Raw genomic sequence first — 24,141 nt, 5'->3', positions numbered from 1 at the left:
TCATAACCAAGGGGAATCTTGTCCAATATCTCCTCATTAATCACGAGTTGGATTGAAACATGGCAACAACCTCAGGATTTTACTCCACTCATTGACGTTACTCCGCTGGGGTTTGTTAACATCGCCAAACCATGAGACGGGGGCAGTGATTTATAGCAAGAACTGTGACTACTCCTTTGTTTGAATCTTTGACATCTTCAGTCTGTGAGTCCTCTGGATCAACTCCAACTATCATTGCCACCATCCATCGCTGACTTAAACCTAGCTCTGACACACCTCTCCCTACTCTCAACAATTATAGTACTCCTTGGTGACTTCAATATTCAAAATGAATAACTCTACTACCAAAGACTTTGTAAACCGTTTTGGTTTTCACCGACATATCACCATTCCCGCCCACACCAAAGGACGTATCTTGGACCTTGTCTGTTGCTCAGGTGTCTTGCCAGATGCCTGCAAAGCAGATCCCCTTGCTCTTTTGGATCACATATAGTGTCATAGCGTCAATATTTCACCCACTGGATCAAACCCCCCTGCAGCACAACCTTCCGTAAAAAATCAACAATATCAACTTGGATCACCTCTCCTCTCATATCACTAACCTCCCCAGTACTGATAAACTTGTTGCTCTTCGCACATCATAACAAAAACCTCTGCAACATCCTAGATATCCATGCTCCACTCAAAGCCAGAATGGTCTTCTTTACTGTCACTGCTCCCTGGTTCACCCCCACCCTCAAACAACTAAATGCTTAAGGACATGAACTTGAAAGACTATTTAAAAAATTATCTTTCTATCCAAGAGGACATGTACAGCACTGATCTTTCCCACTACAAAGACTCAATTTCTAAAGCCAAATCTGCATGCTACTCTGCTCTAATAAACTCAGGTGAAAGAAATTCTGAGGCCCTTTTTTCCCTCTTTTCCAAAATTACACAGCCTATGAACCTACTACCACCTCACCTGTACACCTCTGACTTAAGTGACACCCTAGCTTCCTTTTTCATTTAAAAAATAGAGAACATCCACCAGGAACTCTTAGTAAATCCAGGCTCCAATCCAGCTCCCTTATTCCTGTTGGACCCAAATCACTTATTCTCAGCATTTCCTCTACCATCAGTCAACGAAATCGCTGAGCTAATTCAAAATTCTAAGTCCACTACCAGTCATACCACTTCCTTCAGCTCTGGTCAAAACTGCTCTTTCATTCCTCACCACTGACTGGAATTGTTCCCTACACTCTCAAAAAGGATGCTGTCACACCTATACTCAAAAAACCTGGATCAGATTCTTCCAACCTCAACAATTTCCACTCCATCTCTAATCTTCTGTCCATCTCAAAATTCTTGAAAAAACGGTTGCAGCACAACTTCAAATGCATCTTTCCTCGCAATAACTTATATGAACAAGTCCAGTCTGGCTTCCGTCCCCTTCACAGCACAGAAATGGCTGTCTGCATAATCTGCAATAACCTCCTCTTTGCTTCTGATACTGGCCTACTGTCCATCCTGCCCTTACTCGATTTGAGCTCTGCCTTTGACACCAACACTTATACCATTCTACTAGAGAGACTATCCACCAAAGGTGTCACAAACATACTCAGGCCGCATCTAATTTTTTTCTATTAAAAACGTTCACTTCCCTCACAGTTCCTGTGTATACAGCTGTGCCCCAGTGGTCTGTCCTGGGACCCCTGCTATTTATTATCTACCTTCTACCTCTTGGTAAAATCCTCCGTAAACACAATATTTGTTTCCATTGTAATGCGTACGACACCCAGCTCTACATCTCTGCCAAACCTAATTCCTCTCTTCCTCCCACTTCCCTCACCAACTGCCTTCTCGCAATAAAACCTTGGTCAACCCCAAATTTCCAAAAACTAAATAATGATAAAACCGAACTTCCCCTGATGGACACTAAATCCATCCTAAACAGCATCCAGAACTTCCCCATTCCATATGAAAACTCCTCCATTTTCCCCTCCCCTCAGGCTAAGAGTCTGGGTGTCATCTTTGACAGCACCCTCTCCTTCACGTTGCACATGAATTGCAACCATTCACAATTCAATGCAAAATTCTCCAAGAAACTAAAAATCCACCATTTCCAACTTGCAGATTTCCCCCCATAACTTGACTGCCTTGGCCTATTTTTTACAAGTGCATATTTTACTGTACATTTTATTTCTGTTTTATTGTTTGTTTAATTGTCAAAATTTGATGTAGGGCAACCATGGGGTCCAAGAAAGGCGCCAAATAAATAAAATGTATTATTGCAGAATTTTGGCTTATTAGATCCAGCGGGTACTTCTTGTTTGGGACGTGAGGGGAAAGGCCATTCAGTCCAGTTCTCATGTACAGTCAATAACACCGACACACATTAATTTGTATCCTTTACTCCTGTTTGGACATCACAGTTTCCTTATCCAAAACAATCACAGAACCCAAACATTGACAAAACCAAGTTACAGGGCAGAGAAAATACAAATGCAATAAATGCAAATCAAATGAAATTAATTTTCAGATGAACGAACTAAAATGACTAAACTGATAAAGTTTTAGGAACCGATTTTTCTATCTATTTTTGTCTCATTTATAGTTTTGGTGTGCTTAGCCTAAAGAGATTTTTAGACTGGGCTACATTAAAGTGTCAGCCTATGAAGAGAGAAGGACACAAAAGATGGAAATTTTTATGTGAAAATGAAGGAGTGGTGAAGAAAGGAACATTGGACCTAAGTTTTCAGACACAGGACTAACAAAGTTTTAGAAAAACTGGGATGAAAAAAAAACTACAAACGAAATCCTCCACATTCCTCCAAACCCCTACAAACGAAACGCAGATTACACAACAAATGTCTAAACAGAGAAATTTAAACTTTAAATTTAACCATTAAATGGGCTCCCTTCAAATGTGATGCTTGGTACCCGTCTTGTAATAGTTGGGCAGGAACAACCAATGTTTAAAAGATTCCGCCGGGAGAACATTGTTGAACTGAATAATTTCACTGATGTTATGATGAAGTTAGTCCCAAAGAGCATGGGTCAATTAGAGGTAAAGGTACTTCAAATCTCTCAATCTCTAGTGTTGAGTAAAATACTTGTGGAGTACTGGTACCGGTACTTTGAAAGCGATGAACTTTAGTGTAAAACGGTTACGATTTTGCAAATCTTCTTTCTTACAGGTCAGAACACCCAAATAAATTGTGTGTAGGAGACAACTACCCCAACTATTTTGAAATCTGTTGCAGGCATCAAATTAGAAATGTTTTATTCAAGGGTGACATTAAAGATTGAACACATTTCATGATGTCTTTGCTCGGTTTGGGACATAGTTTTGGTACACGTAACCTGAAAGATCTTTAGTTTTGTTTTGAAAGTTCAAAGTAGAAAAACACCTGAACCTTGGAATGTAACGACTCTGTAATTGTAAACCCTTTTTTTATTCTAAAAAGATAAATGTGAATGCTTCCTGATGCAGTAATAATTAGATTTACCAGCTGCTGCTCCAACACTCAAATCCATTCTGCAGCTTGGTCCATGTATAAAAACAACTAGACTTATTAAATGCTAACTTTGTTAATCTTTTATTCAGTCTAGCCAAATCCACATTAGAAACAAAAACTGTACCTACAACAAACAGGTTCTGAAAATCATTGACATGTTAATTCTACTTATCTTTAAAAAGGCTGAATGTTCTAATCTGAGGATTAGCTCTCCACTAAAAAGAATTTGTATATCCTCAATGGGATCTAAGTGGAGTTGCAAGACTGCAGTCCCCCCATGTCCTCCTGGTCTTTTTAGTAGTCCCTCCCACCTGGATCAGGCGTGCTGACTGCCAAGGACTGGAGGTCAACACCTGCATCATGATTGATGAGCTTCATTTACCAGAACCACATCCTCTAATGGTTGGGTTAAAATAAGAGATTCCTCTCATCTGTCTGCTTCAGTTAGTTGCGTGAACATGTACACAAATACATGAACAAGTATAGTTTGCATTAGTTGCGATGCATTGGAAAGATCTATGATAAACTGATTGCTCCCCTCTGTCTTTCGGGATCAGCAATGAAGCTACTTGCACTTGAATCCAGTCTGTAGGCTGTGCTGCTACTTGAACGCTGAAGCCAGGTTTTTGACACTCCCAGCTGAGCGAGGTTTGTTATCATCTTCCTTTCTCGGATGTCTTTGGTTGAGGCTCATGGAGCGCATTGTTGGGTACATCCTGCCCTCTCCCAGAAGCTCCTGCTCCTCCTTCTTCCCATAATTACCATCCAAAGCCTCATTCTGGTGCTTTACAGTTGGCAAGTTGGATTCCTGCTCAGCACTTTTATTCCTTCCTACAGTCACTGGGGCTGTGAAAAGATTGGTGGGGCTCTCCTGGTCCTGCTGGGGGGGAGTGAAGATGATGCTGCTAACAGAATTTCTGGTATTCATGGGGAGAGAGGATAAATATTGTGTGACCCTTGTCTTCTCCAGTGGATAAGACACAGTTGCCTCAAGTGGGCTCTTCTTTGTCGACTGGTCATCATCAGTGGCCTGGGGGGTGCCGGGAGAACTGTGGGGGGGTCTGCGGTCTGGGTCGCAGAGTGAGATCCGGATGTCTGGAGATACCAGTAGAGACTGAGTCCTGTCCCTCAGTGCTCCAGCATCCAGAGCAGCACTAGACTCCTTCAGATCACCTGAACACAAGAAGCATGAGATCAGTCCAGCTGGTGGTCCAGCAGGTCAGGAGACATTTTCAGAAAAGGGAAATGATCAGAACCAGAGGTCATGGAACCATTTGGCCATGTAGATGTTTCTCTGAACACTGACACACAGTTTTGATCTTAAAAACAAGTTGAATTTAAAAACATCATGCAGAAAGTTCAGGAAGACTGCTGTACCTCTATGCTCACATCTAATTTCTCTTGGTTTTATTTAACATTCATGTTCTCTGGATGCCGTTGCAGTAACAGACTAACAAACCCACTATATTTCAGGCTGCTGACCTCATGGGCAGGTCACGTGTCTCGTCCTACCTGCCAGGCCTCCTCCCTCGAGGTTTGCTGACTGTCTCTCTGGGCTCAGACGGACGGCCTTGTCGTCCACGTCCCCAACCAAAGATGTCTTATCATCCAGTGGGTATCGGTAAATGCTGTAACCATCAGCGCTGCTAATGCTGCTGTGCCGCAGCAGTGATGATGGTTGGTACACGGATGATCCTCTGGAGCAAACCAGTTCGGCTCGGTCCACTCCTGCCAGCTTCTCCAAAGCGTTCATCATCCGGTTGGAGAACTCCTCCAGCTGGGCCAGACGGATGTCCACCGTCTGTAGGGAGGCCTTCATGGAGTGCTCTCTCTCATTGACCTCCTCTAGACGCATGGCCATGTTCTCCACCCTGAACAAACAAGAGGCTCACATTAGGACAAGACTGAGAATCAACGTGGAGTCAGTTCATCTTTCATAGGACCAAACCAACAAACAGCTGTCAATGTCTCACAAGAAGAATCTTACCTTATTTGACCTTCAACATGTTTTCTGATATTGTTTATTGAAAAAAATTAAGAAAAAGTCAAATGAGAATCTGTATAAAAAACCTTTTCTACAGCATCCTGCTGGTTTTCTGCTCAAAAACACTGCACCTGTTTTCAGACCACAGTTTCACTGACCATCAGGTTACAGGAGGAGACTGTTAATCTAACCTGTCAGATGTGACGCGTATCCTCTCTTTTGTGGATGATTGATTTTCATCCTCTTTTCCTCTGAAGTATTCTTCCACACACTGCTCCTCAAACTCATGCAGACTCTTCAACTCCTCTGCGTTCAGCACCAGCTCTGAGGAAACACACAGAACTCAGCACTCCCTCCTTCAGATGTAAAAAGAAAATTCTAAAGCATAGAAAAGATGCAAGCAGCACAAACGATGCATTTCAACAAAACAATTGATCTTTCCAGCCATAGTTCTGTGATGGAGGTTATTTCATCTATACTTTCCTGCCCATACTAGACATTCTATGCCAGCAGATGAGTCTGAAACCTCACCAGCAGGTTTTTCTTTAGAAAGAAACTGACTAGTCTTGTAACTGAATGTGCAGCATTTGTGGTGCAAAAGAAGCAATATTCTTCTTAACTTTTCAAGCTTTTGTTCTTTATATAGAAAACCCAAAGTAGCTCTGGACATCACTAAACAAGAACAGATTAATGTGGACCTGAAAGCAATCAATTGTTTTTATGGAGAGCAGTCAGGAAGGAATGCCTGATCCGTAAGTTTATCTTCGATTTCATCAGGGGGCCATGATCAGATGATTGGGTTTCTCTGCCCCCTTTTTCTTTGCAGCTCCACCTTCTCTGTTGGTTTTTGTTCATCACACCTGGCTGTACCACCAACACCTGTTGCTTGACTCTCTGTCAGTGTACACAGTGTAAGCTGGGCTCTGCCAGAAACTCCTCCTCTCCTATGTAAATACCAATAAATTAATCAAAGTTCTAGTTTGTGTGTTGCTTTTTATTAAAGTTTCTATGTTTGGTTTTTCAATCTAATGTCTCTTTCTGCTAAATAAATATGGGTTAAACCCACTATTATGACCCAACCACTGTCTGATTCTGATGCATTTGGCTCACAAACCAGCAACTAACCATGAAAGGACAGATCTACTGTGCAAGTTAGACCAACAACTCCACAAACAAAATCTGTTTTCTTTTTTTCTCAAACTTTTCCTGTTAAACACCTGAGCAGATCAGATCTGAAGGCCTCTTGTGTTGAACAGATTTTACTGTAACAACAGGGGGTTATGAGTCTTCTGACACACAAAGTGTATATTTGTATAAGCCCCCAAAGTCTGTTTTCTGCTCCTCATTTTTTTTATTTGATTTTGATTTGAAAGGGTTTATTTCAAGCAATCAAATAATAATAATACACAAAAACAATACAATCAACAGTTATACATTCATACAATGACAAATCAATCACTTTAAGTTTTTTTAGAATGCAAAAAATAACTGAACCAAATTCCCGTTGACCATTGTCATGTGGAGTAATAACATCTGCTTTGAACAAGTCCCATTTTTTGTTGTAGTCTAAGGTTTTTCTTTTTCATCATTTTTTCATGGACTAGACTACTAAAGCTTCCAATTCTGCTTTTCATGAAAGCATTAGCTGTCTGTCAGTTCACTTTGTGCAAAACAGTTTGGTATTTTAACAATTCAAAGATCATAAGTGGTGGCAACAGAGAAGAAGCTAAATGCCAGCATTGTGTCATGGTCCCACAGTTTACATGCAGATCTGTCTGTATGCTCTGCTGGACATTTGTCACCTTACCAGGAGGGTTGGACTCCAGGTCATGAGGGCTGGCATCCTGCTGGTTTAGCAGAATGCAGCCCTACCTGCTGATGATTTTTGCCAAGAAGAAGCTTCAATGGCAGGTTTGTTTGAAAGCATGGAGGACACGTGTCCCTGAGACCTGGAGCTTTACACCTGTACTTTAGTCAGTTATGTACTACTTTTGTATGCACTTGAATAAGAATAACCTAATTGCAAATACAACAGTTGTTTGGTCATCTGTATACAGATACATCTGTATCTTTATATGTATTTAAGATTGAAAGTAATCTGAGCAGCCCTGGTTAGCATGGTCAAACACAGCATGAACCTGTGTCCTGCCCCTATAGGTCAGTGGCTTACGTAGTCTCCTCTCGCGCTCATCATGCTCCCCCTCCGGTCTTTGTCTGCAGCGACAGCAGAGTCGCTTCAGAACGATGTAGATGTGAGGGAGTATGATGAGGGGCGGCGGCAGGATGGGGCGGTCATGGAAGGTCATGATCAGCTGATAACGCTGGAACTTCCACACCTGGTTGGAGATGGACTTCACTTCAAAAAAGGTGTTGCTGTAGAGAAAGGGGCAGCAGAGGTTATGAGGGGGCTGAGTCTGTATTTGACCTGAAAAAACAACAATGAGTTTAAAGATTATGCGTTTTGGAAGAGGTTTCCCATTCCATCTGTTTTGATCCATTTCTGCACGATAACATGGGGCAGAGGGTGGAAGGACTTTTCCAGAATATTTGGATTAGTCATTCCCTGAAGATACTCAACAACTTCTACTAATTTCCACTGACTCACAGAGAAGATTTGATAGAAGAACCTATCTTTCCTTTCTGAGAAGAAGCAGACGAGTATTTTTCACAGCTTCTCTTAACAGCATTTAGGTTGTCCTGAGTTCTTCATCTGCCTGTGTTGTGTGTCTGCTGCTGCTAAATATTCAGTTAAGTTTAAGCTGAAACCTAGTTTCACATTTGTTTCTACAGGCAGTAGTTCCTAGTTTACTGGATGGCTATAAGTTTGGTTTCCTCTGTGTTTGCTAGTGTTGTAGTTTCTAAGCTGAAACATGCGCTTCATGACCAACCAGTTTCTCACCTGAGTTGGTTTAGATTGGTAACATTTCTTTGTCCGCATTGTGTTTGCGATTGAGTTGCATCAGTTTCTTTGCTCTTCCTTAAATTCTCTCAGACCCAACTGGTCTTTGCAGTGTGCAGTCTGAAACTCTCTTCTACAGATAGCTCCATTTGCTCAAGGGCACACACACACAGATGTATGTGTTCTGCATGTAACAGTCTGCTGTTAGGTAGTATTCATTTTATCATCAATTTTTTTAGAAATAATTCACATTGGAAAAATGCCGACTCCAAATACCAACATCTGCTTCTCAAAGATCATTGGGGATGTCTCTCCTGTTTGACTCAGTGATTACACACTTCAAGACTTGAGAGGATGTCTTCTGAAGACTGCTGTAGTGGGTGGGAGCTCTGAAAATGAGAACCGCCTGGTTCTCCCTCATCCTATTAAGAATTATGTAACCATAACCATAATGCTTTTGGCACTACATTGAACAATCTTTGGTGCATGGCATGGTGAGATGTCGGGTGTGAATGATTGGTTAGAAGTCAATGTACTGACTTGAAAACGGCGATGAGCAGGTTGACCAGCAGGATGTTGGCTACCAGAAGGTAACAGGCCATGATGGCAGGGGTGAGCCAGGCTCCTGGAATACAAGGAGGAAGCTTCTTCCCGTCTTCATCATACATGTTCTCTCCACATGGAGCTGTGGTAGAAACACATACAGACACAACTGACTCTTACTACCCATAAATTTTACTCTTGAAAAGCTGAAAGTGTATAAAACTCTGCAGTTTCTACACAGGTGACCAGAGTTTATCGTGAAGAACCCTTTTTGAAGGTGGCAACAAAACAGCCACTTGCTTAGCAATGGTTTAGATTGGAGTAAACATTCACTTGACAGCTGGGCTCTGAGATTCAAGTCATAAAAAGAAGTTGGACTCTAATCCAGTCTGGTTTGCTCAGTTTGGTTTACTTAGAGACCCCAAGTTCAGTTGCCATGTGTTAGGAACCGCTCCAGTGAATGAGAAATTGGATTCTCTGTATGCCTGGATTAGGACAGGGCTCTTCTTGTGGTTATGACTTGCAGCCCAAAAAGGTGGGTACGGAGTAGCCCACCTTCTTGGAGTCTCCAGAAGAGGCAACAGACAGTGATTCAACTGAGGTTTTGATTGAGAGACTTGGGCAACAACAGTGATACCTGACAGGGTGTGATCGAGAGGAACAGCCTTGCTGATCTGAACCCCACTGGTGTTTTTCTACTGGGGTTCTGGGCCAGCCACAGTTTATCCTTAACAAACACCATGTCCAAGCATGAGGGTGTCTATCAGTGCACATAGTGCCAAGTCACCCTAGACAAGAGGTCAACGATAGACTTTATAGTCATTTTAGGTTACGTTTGGCTGTGTGTCTTTGGAGACTCAGGTAAAATGGAGTGCGGAACTGTCAACCAATCACTATCCAGTGGAGATAGTGATTGGTTGAGGAGAAGACCTGAGAGGCTTAGCAGGCCAAAAGATAATGAGAAAGTTGGGAATGTCTAGCTGAGCTAACTGTCAGAAGAGTTTCTCATATGGGAAGGAGTAACTGTCAAAAAAAAAGAAAAAAACGTAGAGACAAATTTGTGCAAAAAATAATATTTTAAGCACAATTTTGCTAAAAATATAAGTCACACATTTTGTTTTGAGTATAACATGTCTGTTTTGAATTTTCCCTCATCTTGAATATTTGAAATTTCCCCCATCACCTTCCTGTCAAAAAGTCACAGGCAGATATATCCAGTCCCAAAACAGCAATACAACTAAGTGCCCATCCCTATGGAGGCTCTCCAATTTAGGAGAGAACGAATAAACTGATTGCAGAGCACTTTGAAAACGATCCTTAACAACAAGCAACTGATTTTGGAGAATTCATTTACCAAAAACCACAACCTTATCAAAAGATTCAGTGTGTCAGTGACTGTTTGCAAGTAGGAGAAGATGCTGCACTGTGGTGAACAAAGGTTTCACACCTTTTAAGGTCTCGAAAGGTCTCATAACATGAATTACCCAGAATCCAGGTGGAATAATTTCTTTGATTCTTTTTCTTTTTTAAGAACACTGGAAATGTGAGCTTTCTGGAAGTCACTGCCTTATTTGTACAGCAGGATGTTTAAAACCACAGAAGGACAGAGATCAATGTTTGGTTCAGAGGTCAACATGGGCTGCTGCTGTCACACCAACATACTGACATTAACTGTGTACTCGGTACTCACGGTTGATTTCCATGGCATAAACTGGCCATCAGCAGCAGAGTGAATGCAGACAGAAAACAGTCCATCAGAGAAGGGCCTTACAACCAGACGTTCACTGTTCACAGCACAAATGTGAAAAAAGTTTAGTTCATGGTTGCTTTTAAAGTGAAAACTTCATGATCTGAAAGTAAAGATCAAACAGGAACAAAACAAAGGGAGAGACGAACAAGTAAGGGTTAATGGCCGGCGAAGTGTATATTATCAAAAATCAACGGATGGATGCTGTGCAAACTTGAACTTTCTGACGCGAAGTGCGTTAATTTCTGATAATGCACACTTTGAAGGCCATTATCCCACTTACATATACCATGGTCACTTACAAAATAAATAAATATTCAATCAGTTTTTATTACTTTATTCTTGTTATTTTTCAGTTCAGGTCGCCTTTTACACAAAAAGCGGACTATTTGTTACGTTGTCATGTTACCGTGACTGTTGACTGTTGATCCGTTTAAGCATTTCCAAGCATTTCTCTAGAAACCTGCGCACTGAGCATCAACCCCTTCCAACCAACGAAAACTAGCGGGTCTTCACATTGTGATGTAGATAAGTAAGAAAAGCCCCTTCCAGGAAGAGTCTGCACAGCCAGCACCATCCCTAGGCTAACACTCACACACTTTCTCCTTGAAGCTAGAGGTGATCGGCAACACTTTCTTTTTATATGAACAATTTGCACATCTAAATGGGCGGCACCCAAAATGAGAGAAGGGCGGAGCCTCAGTGATTCAGTCGTCTTACTTTCGGGTTGGAAAAGAACTCATGAGTATATTTAACTAAAGAAATGTTACTTTATTGTGCCACAGGTAATATCTTATCATACACACGGATATTGTTTACTACAAAATGCTTAAGAAGTGCCTGTTTTAGGCCCTTTAAAGGGAACATAAAACCTTTTTTGGAAATAGTTATATTTTATGGATTTAATGTATGACGTCTACTGTATGTATAAAGGTCTGTCTATCTTCCCATCCATCCATCCATCCATCCATCCATCCATCCATCCATCCATCCATCCATCCATCCATCTATATATCTATGTCTATATCTATCTCTCTCTCTCTCTATCTATCTCTCTCTCCCTCTCTCTCTATCTATCTGTATGTATGTATTTTTCGAAGCACCAGTGATCTTTGATTTATTTCCCACCTTGGTTCTATATTTGTATTTCTGTAAAAGAAATCCACTGTGAGCATGTATAGCCAGTCCAACTCTTTTAGAAAGTTAAAGCCTCAGGCTTTTGAGTCATTTTGAATAATTGAGAATTGAGTTCCTGTTAAAGTTACTTTCAATTTAATTACTCCTTTAGAATGTGAAACTTTTCAAAAACATATGATATACTTGCTTCCATTCGGTGCCAAAAGGATTTCTACCAGCTCAGGTGTTTTGCTATAATACTATCTAATAACTGCATGTTTTCTCCTAACAACCAGTAGGGGTCGAACAATCATCTGTGTTCATTTATAGAGAGATTAAATGTGGTACAATGTGGGCATTTTGGATAAATCTTTTATTCAAATTTAGACTTCAAGCTGCAGATTAAGAGAATTTTAAATATTACCAAATTCAATTAGTCAAACTTCAGGTTTATAAGAGCTATATTTACCATTTTTACTCAGATCTTTGAAACCTCTCTTCAAGAAAACACTGAACCGTATTGACTGATGGTCAATTCATGATCGGTACTCTAATATTGTAAGTATGCTATTTTGAGAGTTACCAAGTGTTTCTCAATTCTTCATTCATTTTTAAAGCTTTAAATGGTCCATATTAGAAACTGGTATTTATTCAGTTGTTGAGGAGCTCCCTAAAACTGGTTAAAAATCATCAGTACTGCACAGACATGTATAATATTTATGTCCAGACTGAGGACTGAGTTATAATATTGTATAGGACTCCTGTGTAAAAGTTACTGTTCTGTGCTGTTCTTGTGTTTTTATGTGAGTCATTCCCATTCTCTAATGACTTGTCTGACTTGCCTTAGGACAACACATGAAAATTAGCTAGTTAGCTAAAAATGGCTAATTTGCATTAAGGCTTATGCTGACATGTTGATTCATGTGCCCTGCCTCAATTTGAAATCATTAATTTTGTTAAAAAAGCAACTCTTACTGCCCCTGAATGGTGGAGACAAGAGGAATACTCCAAGTTTAAAAAGGTTAAGACAGCACAAGAACAAAAGGACAGAGAGGATAGGTGAAGGGAAGGATGAGGACCAACTAGTGTCTTACTATGTACGCAAGTCTTACGATCTATGGAGTCTGCAAACACCTCTCCGTAGATCATCCAGTACGGCATATAGAAGATGTTGCGAGCCAGTCTCCACGTGGGCTCCTCGTCCGGATGGAGGATGGCCTGGCGAGCTACACCAAAGCTCATTAACACCACCAGCATGATAACCACGAAGTACAACATGTCTATCATCTGGAGACACACAGGAGACACAGACCACTGAGCTCTGTGCATTGCAGTTGCTGCAAGAGCTCTGAGAAAGCAGATCCACTGCAGACAGCTGTTTCTTAGACAGTGGAATAAATGTTTCAGCTGTATCCTACCATCTTTCCAATCATCATGACGTAGGGCCCCAGGTATTTATTGACTCCAAAGATGTCAAGGACTCTAATGTACCAGAAGATGATGTCAACGCAGTAGATGACACGTCCATAGCCCATGTAGGGCTCTCTCTGCACCCGAAGCAGGAGGCCCAGTAGGAAGGCCGAGATGGCCACCAGGTCTGTAATGTTCCAGTAATCCTCTAACCAAACAATAAACTTCTGCCTCAGCTTCCCCGGCTCAGACATCAGGATCTGCCATCAGAGGGTGGGGTAGGAGGTGTGTGTCAGACAAAAGACAAATCTTTAAAAACAATGCATCTTGTTACCAAAACAGCTTTCGTGTAATTTGTTAATATTTTGCATCTTTTAAAGAATTGTTCAGTCACGATAAGAGTTTAGAGAGATTTGTGAACTAGCGGTTTAACTTTGAGATTATGAAATCATATGTTCATCTCAGTTTTTGGGTCATTCCTGAGGCCCTGAAAACAAAGGGGCAAGGGTCTTTGGTGGTAAGTGTTAGTCTGTGGGTTAAATCGGCAAACTCTACAGTCACTGAATCTTTATACATGTAGAAGAGGCTCTTCCAGCTTAATAACTCAAGCTAATGTTTTTCATAGACAAGAGGAATCATTCTTTGCAACAAATCTAAGGCTGCATTCAAAGTGAATGCTATTGGCATATTGCGGCGTCCAGTTTCAATAATAAGTTAATGTACAGAAGCAATCACAGGTCCTGCGGCACATCTTGAGTGTCAGGTGTGGCACAAGGGTCTGGCAGCAGTGAGTTTCAGGTGTCACAGTACGTTTTGGGTTTTGATCGTTCTCCTTCTGAACTTTATGATTTCTGTGTAGATTTTCAGTCATCCACGTCATGATAAAATGAAAAGTTCTTAAAAGAATTCAACTGGAGAAAATTTCTGGTTTGAAAACAAGATATTTTGTCCCGTTAAAATGTTTTTTTTTACTTTTTATTTTGACCTTCATGATATCAGAGTGAAGTACCGCTGAAAGCAGCCATCATTCAGACACAGATTCTACAGTAAAAAGTGAACCTCACTGTACTGGGATAGTTTCTGGCTGTGTCCACATTCCCTAGCTTATCCCTACCTACTAAAATGTGATAACCATCCCTCCCTCCCTCCATCCATCCATCTTCTTCCGCTTATCTGGAACCAGTTCGTGGAGGCAGCAGTCTAAGCAAAAATGCTCAAATTTCCTTCTCCCCGCCCCCTTCACCCAGCTCCTCTGGGGGGACCCCGTAGCAATTCCCAGGCCAACTCAGAGACTTAGTCTCTCCAGGGTGTCCTGGGTCTTCCCCGGGGCCTCTCTCCAGTGGGACATGCCCAAACCACCTCCCCAGGGAGGTGTTCGGGAGGCATCGGAATCAGATGTCTGAGCCACATCAACTGGCTCCTCTCCATCCTCTCATCCCAGCCCCCTCACACTCAGCTGCAACTGCCTCAATGCATGCTGGAGGTCCTGCATTGATGAAGCCAACAGAACAACATCATCTGCATAGAGCAGAGAGGAAATCATGTGGTCCATAAACCAGACCCCCCTCCATCCCCTGGCTGGGCCAAGAAATTCTGTCCACAAAAACTATGAATAGCACCGGTGATAAAGGGCAGCCCAACATGCACCGGGAACAGGACTGACTTACTGCCGGCCATGTGAACCGAGCTCCTGCTCCGCTCATACAGAGACCTGACTACCATCTGTGAGCTTCCATGGACCCCATGCTCCAAGAGCACCCTCCACAGGACACCAAGGGGTACGTGGTCAAATGTCCTTTCCATAATCCACAAAGCCCATGGACTGGATGAGCTAACTCCTACAAACCCTCCAGTACCCTAAAGAGGGTGTAGTGCTGGTCCACTGAAAAGACTCTAGATAACGTGCAGGACTATCTAATGCCCTGGATTTTAAGACCAAATTAGACACCATGCTTACTACTTTTTTATTTTTAAAAAAAGGCCAGATAAGACGTCACTGATTTTCTCAAGTAAAAGGTAATAAATATGAATATTTTTTCACATAAAAAAAAAATTGTTTAATCGCAATGCATTGTGGTCTATATTTGCTAATCTAGTGTGAATCAATGTACACTAGATTTTTGCAGAGACTTCTGGGAAATTTCTAGGTCACTGGATTTTGGAATTGTAGATCTATATAGAACACTATGCAGTGAGTAGTGAAGGAATTCAGACATAAACTCTGAATGATTTTTATGATCCCAGACATGGAGACGTGCTCACGACACCTTTGGAGATCTCTCAATGTCATCCATGTCTTTCATACATTGTAAATGAGATATAAAGATAACCAGCAAACGCTTCCACGTAGCAATGAGGCTAAAAACAATGACAGTAGCTCCTCCCACAGACGGGAGTGTTGAGTTTGTGAACTAATTTTTGGACAAATGTTGATCAGCAAACTTGACGAGCGTCGATACAGAGGCAGCACATACAAATTTGATGTGCAAATCGCATTGAGTAAAAACACAGCTTTAGATTTTTGTTAGGTTGGGGAAGCAGCTTTCTTTCAGTTATTATTTTTGGGAGTGTTTTTTGTTGACTTTAACCCACATGTAGCTTATGGGGCTTTGGCAATTAACACAAATTTTTTTCCAGCATTTCACTATAAAACATTAGAATATGTTTTACCGGTAGTTGGTTTTTCATGATAAACACGTGCAAATGTTTGCCTTTCAGGTAGAAACCATGCTAAAAATGAGTATTTTTCCTCTCTTTACTGAAATAAAATTAGTTTAAAGGATTTAGTGAGAAGATGAAGGTCAGGTGTTTGTGGCGTTTACCTGTCTAACTTTCTCCAGACCCAGCGTGATGATGTAAGAGATAACAATCCACTCCTGCAGACAGGGCAAGCGCTCCATCTTCACCAGGATGATGTAATTATACAGCATGAGGTACACCAGGTAGGAGATCTGGTTCACAGAGTCACTGATTACTGTCCATCACATGGTTCAGTCACTCACCTTCATCACATCACCTTAAAAAAGCATAAGCTACAGCAGGGCTCTTAAAGACACAGCGAGACTGCCAAAACTGAAAAACATTCATAAATATAATAAAAAGAAAACTGAAGAGTCTGTAGCAGCTGTGCAAAAAAGAAGTTTGTATTAAAGCCCAGTTTGCCTGTTTGTGCTACACAGCACTTGAAAATGCAACTGACAAAGCTTATAAGACATTCAGTAAAAAAATCAGTTGCATTAATTGTCTAAAGCTCTCTCCGGAGTTCTTCTGTAGAGGTTTTTGAACTAGCAGGATTATTCTGCAAACTAAAAACAGACAAAAAAATGTCCTGTAGCATCAAACAAACTGAAATTAAAGCTCAGTTCATTGCTCTGCCGGTTGCTCATTGGTCTGAGATGCTTAAATACTTGAATTAAATAAAGGTTTTCATCAATGAGATGACTCCTTTGTAATGATTTGTTTATCTTTATCAAAGACACAAGAACTTCCATTCTCAGGCTTTCAACTCACAGCAACGGTTGCATTGTGGGATTTGTAGTGTATTGGCAGCAGTTATTGAACATTCTGTCACAGGTCAAGCCTGGCCTGCGCGTGCCAAGCTTGACATGGTTACGCTACAGCAGCTTTTAGGTGATGAATGTCTGTGAAAAGGGCCTCAGACATGGATGATGTGCTTCTTTGTTTTACCATAACACTCTAAATCATCTTCTTATAGATACAGAATCACAATAAGAGGGGAACCCCGACAATTCTCCACTTGTTACTTCTTTGTCCTGTGCAGCAGCGCTAAAGCATTTGATCTGGGCCTTCAGTCTTTTGACGAACTAAGAAGTTTGTAAAATTGAACAAAAGAGTGGAGTTTCTCTTGACTTGATTCATTTTCCTAGCTGAACACTGAAACTGCAATTCTGCAAACAGCAGTCTGCTTTGACAGAAAGAAACGCTGTGAATATCAAACTTTGATTAACTGTCATGTGGATGAATAATGAGGTAATCAAGGTTAATCCCTATCAGCTGCTTCACCCAGCTAAAACTATTTGAACTGATGTTTCAGGACTTTGATTCATTTACAAATGAGTTCTTGGACACAGAATAATGACAGTGAGAAAATAGAAACCAGAGAAATATTCTGCCCATTAATGGGAGTCAAAGAGCTTAAGTACAGCTCAGCAACAATACAGGTTGTGGTGCAAACAATGTTCTCCAGCACCTCCAGAATACTATGCAGCTGTTTGCTTAGAAAAATATTAATATAATAAATTATTAATATTATTGTGACCCAAACTGTTCTCATACTGAGGAGGTCAAACCCTGTGGATCTGTGGAAACATTCAGAACTCCTGCACAACCCTTTGTGAGGGTCTCCTCAGAGAGCATGTGTCTGTTCTTTACCCATCATCTTTGCAAACTGCTCAGGAACATTTTAGAAAAGGAAAATGAAACCATCACACCCAGCCCTAAATCTTTAAGATCAAGCCTTGATGCATGTTGTTAAGATGAAAATGTACTTGCCGTGTTGAACCAGAATTTGGTGAAGGGAGCATTGTAGAACTCGTAGATCTTTCTGCCAATAGGAACCCTCTGGTGCTTGTGGTTTTCCTCATCTCCTTTCTTTGACACAGTGTCAGCATTTGACATAGCGTCCTGGGAGAAACCACGCGTCAGCCATACTACTTTAAAAACCTCTGTGTCCTTGTTTTGTACCTTGCTAGCTTTGTTGTCGTCTTTATTATTTCCATCAGAACTGTCTTTGGATGAATGATGGGAAGCTTCATCCCCGAGACGGAACTCTAGAAGTGGGATGGCAGGAGGGAAAATGATCCCTATAATGACCTGGAGCGGAGACGAGGGGTAGGTTTAATACAGCCCCATTGGGGCACTTCCTGTTTAAAAGACACTAACAAATACAGAACTTTACCAAGAAGGTAAAGTACCTTGAGGCTGTTGCTTTTTCCCATCCGCAGGCAGCCCATCCACATGTCAGTGAGCAGCATCTGACTGCAGGTGTGGGCGATAAAGTCTCTGTGTTTGGCAGCCACAGCCAGCTTCAGGCAGGTGGAGTTACTCCAGTTTTTCAGCTCATACGTCAGGAGCTTCATGGCCACCTGCTCATCATGCTTGTATGACTGGTCCAACAGCTCGTAGGCCAGCAGACCAAACTCCCTGCACAGAATGACAGCAGTAGCTGCTGCTGATTACTCTGGAAAGCTCAAAACAAGACAGCTTGAGGAGTAGGATGTGGAAAATTGAAAGTGAGCTGAAGTTCTGAAACAGTCTCTCACAGGATGCTTCTGAGAAAATGTTAGATTTGAGAACTACTGACAGATAATTTTCAAAGTCAAAAATGAACAAATGGTTGATGAAAATGCCCTTTCTGATTCTTCATTGCTTGATTTTCAGATCTTATAGCACAGAAATATGACCCTGGTTATGCATGAGAGCAGTTTTAATTGACAGTTTATGGAACTAAAGTTGCCCGATGCCTGAAAAAATTTCCTCTTCCTTCTTGGTGAATCATTTTGATCAAACTGTTGTAAAGAAAATATTTTGTTAAGCTAAATGAAGCACATCTGACTCCATGAGTGAGGAGATCAAAAAGCAAAATATCCTTTTTTGTCACTATGAGCTTCTAAAGCATAAGAACAATGATTGTTTGTTTGTTTTTCCAAGGAAGACTTTAAATACATAAGTCTGAATGTTTTAAACAAAGGAAATGATAGTTTGTAACCCCTCACAACGGCTGTGGTACTGTAGAGAAAAGAGGGAGCAATCCTATGTGGGCTTTGGTTTTCTGTGGAAAAATGCGTTTTGCAGAGCTACTGTCAGGCGTTGAGGCTACCAGAAGATGCGGATGAATGGAGTTTATAATCAGATGTCAGTAAATTTCGTTTAACAATTTGGTTGTCTCCATACATACAACCAACTACGGCTCACCAAGCTCCAGCTGGGGACGAGACACCCCTGAATAAACAGATCCTGTGGTTTCTTTGTCTTTTTGGTCGGAAGAATACAGAAAAACTGGTCTCTGATGTTTTGCTCACTCCTGGTGTTGACTTGACCCTCAAATTAAAGGTTTTTACTGCTCCCATTGTTGTTGCCAAGAACTGAATGTTTTGTTCTGCGATCAGATGGCTTATGATCTCTCCGGAGAAGTGGCGAGATCTCTTTCCCTTCATGGCAGTAGTAAATCACACTACTACCATGAAAGGCGTAGCAGTCTTTTTGGTGTCTGTTTTTAGAATGCAACTGGAAGGGGTGTGGACTTCAAACAAACTCACTCCTGATTAGGCGAAAGTAGATGCCATAGAAACGTTGATTCAGACCAATTCGGACTAATCACCGTCATCTGGCTCCAATCTGGAAATGTCCACAATGCGGAAAAATGGCGACTGATTTAGCTTCCCCTGCTGGAGCCGGTAAAAAAGTTTTTTTTTTTTTTTTTTTTTTTTTTAAACCTTGTCCTGTCCAACAGCTGGGCAAACAGATGAGAGCTGAGGGCCTCTTGTGTTGGACATATTTTACTTTAACAAGAGGGGTTATTAATCTTCAGACAAACCAAAGGTATGTCTGAATAAACCCCTTTTGTAATTGAGGCCAAACTTTATTAATTTCAAACATGTTTGAAGATCTTTGGTGTTGGACCGGACGGAAAAGGAAAGAGGGGAAGAAGATAGAGGGACGTTAGAGAGAGGGGGGGAAGGAGGGTGATAGTAGGAGGGGAAGGGGGATAAGACCATGAAGCAGCATAAAGCAACAAGTTTACTGGTTGTTAATCACCATGGTAAGGCTCAAATGCAGTACAAAAAGGGCGGAGCCTGTCCACACACACACTCAAGTGTTATAAACACTGCTAGCTGCAAAAATGTCCATCTGTCGACATGTACACAAAACAGATAGTGCTCACACGCATACTTATGCCTTAAAACCAACTAGTGTGAAACATTTCAGTGATTCAGTCACGCAAACCGCCAGTGCAAAGGTGAGCCAACACCCGTGCTCAGGTGAGTGCTCATGTTCTTCTAAAATGGATGGTGGAATGTGTAAAGAAGGAGGGAGAGCGCCCAGCCATCCCCACCCCAAGACCCCCACCGCAGCAGCAGCGGCAGCCGGAATCCCCCCCACGCCACACGGAAACCGGCAGGAAAAACCGCCGCCCGGGCGACCAAGCCCGCCACCCAGGCCAGGGCCAGCAGGACCGCCGCAAGGCCCCCAGAGCCAGAGAGCAGGGAGGCACGGAGGGAAAGAGAGGGCCGCCCCAGCCCAACCAGGAGAACAGCCCCCCCGCTGCGCTGGGAGAACCCAACGCAGGGCCCCACCGGAGAGGGACGCCCACAGCCCCAGACGAGCACCCCACCACCACCCAGGAGTTCTGGGCATCCCCCCGCCCCAACCCCAGGTACGAGCCAGGACCCCCCAAGGGAGACCCGCTCCGCACTCCAGGCAGCCATCCGCCCGGCCCACGGTTGGTCCAGGGAGGAGCAAGGCAGGGGCCCGCCGCCCCCGCCCAGGAGGGGGGAACCCCGGGGAAAAAAGAGGGCCCACAAGGGGTGTTGTAAATATGGCCCGACCAGGCTCGGCCACAGTTGGAAATTTGGCGGGGCCCAGCGCTCAGGAGCAAGGACCAGAACCCACCCCCCAGGGACACCAACACCCCCGGCTCAGATGTAATGTGAACCCCCCCACCGCGCGGAGAGAGCACCGCCGGGCCCAGGAAGCCGGCACCCCGGGGACACGGCCGCCGTTGCAAAGGGGCCCGTACCCCCCACCAGGGAAGAGGCAGGGGACAGATGGTCCTAGGTCCCACCTTCCTTGCAAAATGTGTGTGCGTGTATGTGTGTTTAAGAGGGTGTGTGTGTGCATGTGTGTGTGTTTATGTTGGGATGTATATATTGAGGGGGGAGGGGTGTGTGTACTAAGGGGGGTGCAGTTAAAATTGGCAGGTAGGGCATCAAGGGGACATAATGTAAAAAAGGATTTTCCATAAGTGGTGTCACACTCGCTCAGTCTAGTTCTCTTATAAAGTTGATTCTTCCACTGGTCCACAACTCATTTATTTATCAGCCTTGCTTTTATTTTTTATCTTGTGTTTCCAAATATATATTTTTTTGTTAAAAAAAATGTATTTTTTTATAAATCTCTGTCTTGCTTTGCTTCAGTATAACAGCTGTTAGTTGACCTTACAGTGGTAACAGTGCAGTGATTGTCTGAGGCACCTTTGCTGTTTCATCACTTAACCGGTAAAATTAATAACTCAACAGTTGAACAGACAAGTTCATAGTTTTAGAGTCTCACTTGGAGTTGTTCTCCAGGTCCTGGTAGATGTCATCCACCAGCTCGCTCTGGGACGACTCATGGGCCATGGCCTTGTAGAGTTTGCAAGCCACCAGAGCTTTAGCCATGGCTTCCTCCCCCCGTTGCCACAGGAACAGGGCCATCTTTTGACGCTTCATTAGCACAGCCCACACCATCAGCTCATGGAACGGATACTGGAACCTGCAGACCTCTGGGTCGTCCACATCAATGTCAAGTTCCTCTTCCTTTTTCTTGTTTTTCTTCCATTTTCCCTTAACTGGGGTTTCATCGTCCTGCAGAAACAGAGCAGATCAGCAGCTTTCCCTCTGATGATCTGAAGTTTTGTCTGCACATAACTTCTACGTACCTCCATGCCGAGCAGCTTTAAAGCTTTGGGCTGTAAGACAGAAGTTTGGAGAAAAATTCGAGACGTTAGGAGGAGGCCTTTGTCTGTTGGGTGTTTATGTCTGCATGTATTGTAAACTTGTGAGGTCCCATGCCTGACGGACGACTGACTTTGTGAGGACGTTTCGTCTGGCAGACACACTGAAAAGGTCTGGTTGATTACGAAACTTAGTTTTAGAATGAGTCATTTCTGATGATAATGTCTAAGAAATCCGTTATTGTTATTAAAAAAGTATTATTATATTATATAAAACACACAAAGAAAGATGTGTTGTTGAGTGTTTGTGTTGTCTTCTTTTAATCACCAACTTTTGTAGATTAGACTTAATGCTTTCTCATTCCTGATGCTGGTCAGAAGAATCTCAGCTCTGCTCTAACTTACCCTTTTAAGGCCATACAAGTTATTGTACAGCGTCCGGAAGCTCTTCCTCGTGTAATTGCAGCGGTAGGCCCCACCCATTAAAAACTCCAACACCAATCCAATATCGATCAGCGTTATCTGGTAATCTGGTGGTAGATTCCCCTGAAAGAAACATCAGTGGATGAAGCACATTGTTGAGGTTGGTCATTGTTCCTTTCTTCATTCTATGTTCTTTTGTTCTGAGCCTTGATTTGTGAAGGTGCCCTGTATCAAAAGCCTCAGAACGACGCACTGAAACTGGACTGCAGATGTATCACCGTTCATCCATTTGGATGTCTTCTCTGACACTATTTTTTTGGACACCCCTGTTTAACATGTTCAAACAGGGGTTTAAACATGTTTAAACCTGACTTTGCTCTCCATCAGTGCTTTCCATCACTTTTCCAGCGGTGTTTTGTTGTTGCCAGGCAACTACAGCTGTTAATGTAAATAATGCACCTGCAGACTGTTTCAGACACAGATATGGTGGAAATTAGTCCAAATAGAAGTAGCAGACATGTCAATATAACTATGAAGTGTGAAAAAATGCCTTTTTTGTCAGAATAGGCTGATAATATGAGAATTAGGAAACCAAAAAAAAAGAAAAGGTAAGCTAACTTTGGGCTTAAGTAGCTAGCAGCTTACCGCAGTTTTGTAAAAAACAAAACAAAACACCTCACTAGGATCAGAATTCTCTTTCTTTTACTGAAATTTCTTGCTAACATAAATTGTTTTGTTTTACCTTTTTCTACGAAGCCCTGAATGAGGCATAATTGCATTCTTCCTTATTAAACTACACTGTCTCTTGTTTATGACAACCAAATGCTGCATTGGCACTGATTTGTTACAACCAAATGAATACAAGCAAATGCTGTATTCATTTTTTTCTTCTCAATAGTCTCATTTTGAAAGTAGCCTTACCCCATCCAGGAGGACACAGTGGTGTTTCATAGAGAAGGGTTGGAGGTTTGAAAGCAGCACTAACCTTCTTGACGTCCCGAACCAAGAAATGCAGCGTGTTGGTTGGTCCTAATTTCTACAGAAACACGGCAGAGACACAAGACAGAGATCTGGAGTAGATTCGTCTGCCCACATTCTCTGACACGCATTTACATCCATACAGGACAGGATCAAAAACACTGGGACTTTTGGCTCTCATGAGCTCTGGAAAAAGAAGATATGACACTGCAGCAAGTGTGTTGTTAAAAACAGTTTTCTTACATGTGTGATGATAAATCAGAATGCAGAATGAAAGCTGAATGAACAAAACCAGTTTAAAAATCTAAAAACATGCAGGGATCAAATGCCAGGATAGTTTAGCAATCCCTCGACAGCTGGTGTCCTGCTCGGCTTTTTAGAGATCCCTGCTGCTGTTTGTCTGAGTCAGCTGTTTTCCACCGCTCAGAACCAAAGAAGGCAGGTCAAGGTAGAAAAGAGCCTAAGAGGTGAGTTTTTGGTTTTGGGTGACATGAATTGGTCAGAGACATTTTTAGCTGCTCTTGGAGTTTTTGTCAAAGTAGTCATGAGTTTAATGCTCAACCGCGAATTAAGCGAACAGGATGCTCACTATTCTCCATCTGGGACAGGACTGCAGCGAATGTACGTTTCTGATCGGGAAAAGAGAGCAGTTACCATGTTTGCTGTTGTAACCCTGAAGTCTTGTTAAGTTCTCCATACTGTGTTAATGTGTGTTTGACTCACTGTGTTGTAGAGCTCTTCCAGGCGGGGGATGGTGAGGAAGTGATGGATGTTGACACCATTTTCGATGAGTAGCCTCACAAAGTCCACCCTATCCAGGACCAGAGCATCCATCATGGCCTGCTCCAAGGAGTGTACCTGCCAGGC

General features: G+C 42.3%; 1 protein-coding gene across 1 annotated transcript in view; it reads right to left on the bottom strand.

The window, feature by feature from the left end:
- Positions 1 to 3,557: 3,557 nt before the first annotated feature.
- Positions 3,558 to 24,141, bottom strand: part of LOC101175302 (transient receptor potential cation channel subfamily M member 1) — a 52,723-nt gene continuing 32,139 nt past the window's right edge. Inside the window, exons 12-28 of the mRNA XM_011487102.2 lie at positions 23,998 to 24,132; positions 23,282 to 23,332; positions 22,279 to 22,419; positions 21,859 to 21,888; positions 21,492 to 21,784; positions 18,134 to 18,362; positions 17,904 to 18,032; positions 17,712 to 17,843; positions 16,022 to 16,150; positions 13,208 to 13,459; positions 12,902 to 13,076; positions 10,617 to 10,637; positions 8,924 to 9,068; positions 7,655 to 7,857; positions 5,676 to 5,808; positions 5,013 to 5,371; positions 3,558 to 4,673 (exon numbers count right to left, since the gene is read on the bottom strand). Of these exons, the coding sequence (XP_011485404.1) occupies positions 4,102 to 4,673; positions 5,013 to 5,371; positions 5,676 to 5,808; positions 7,655 to 7,857; positions 8,924 to 9,068; positions 10,617 to 10,637; positions 12,902 to 13,076; positions 13,208 to 13,459; positions 16,022 to 16,150; positions 17,712 to 17,843; positions 17,904 to 18,032; positions 18,134 to 18,362; positions 21,492 to 21,784; positions 21,859 to 21,888; positions 22,279 to 22,419; positions 23,282 to 23,332; positions 23,998 to 24,132 (3,129 nt within the window). The 3' untranslated portion in view covers positions 3,558 to 4,101. The remainder of the gene's footprint in view (positions 4,674 to 5,012; positions 5,372 to 5,675; positions 5,809 to 7,654; positions 7,858 to 8,923; positions 9,069 to 10,616; positions 10,638 to 12,901; positions 13,077 to 13,207; positions 13,460 to 16,021; positions 16,151 to 17,711; positions 17,844 to 17,903; positions 18,033 to 18,133; positions 18,363 to 21,491; positions 21,785 to 21,858; positions 21,889 to 22,278; positions 22,420 to 23,281; positions 23,333 to 23,997; positions 24,133 to 24,141) is intronic.

The sequence above is a fragment of the Oryzias latipes genome, chromosome 3 (assembly GCF_002234675.1).
Source record: "Oryzias latipes chromosome 3, ASM223467v1".
In the NCBI taxonomy this organism is placed as follows: Eukaryota; Metazoa; Chordata; class Actinopteri; order Beloniformes; family Adrianichthyidae; genus Oryzias; species Oryzias latipes.
Note: the sequence above shows the minus strand (reverse complement) of the source record. Positions and strands in the feature narration are given on the sequence as shown.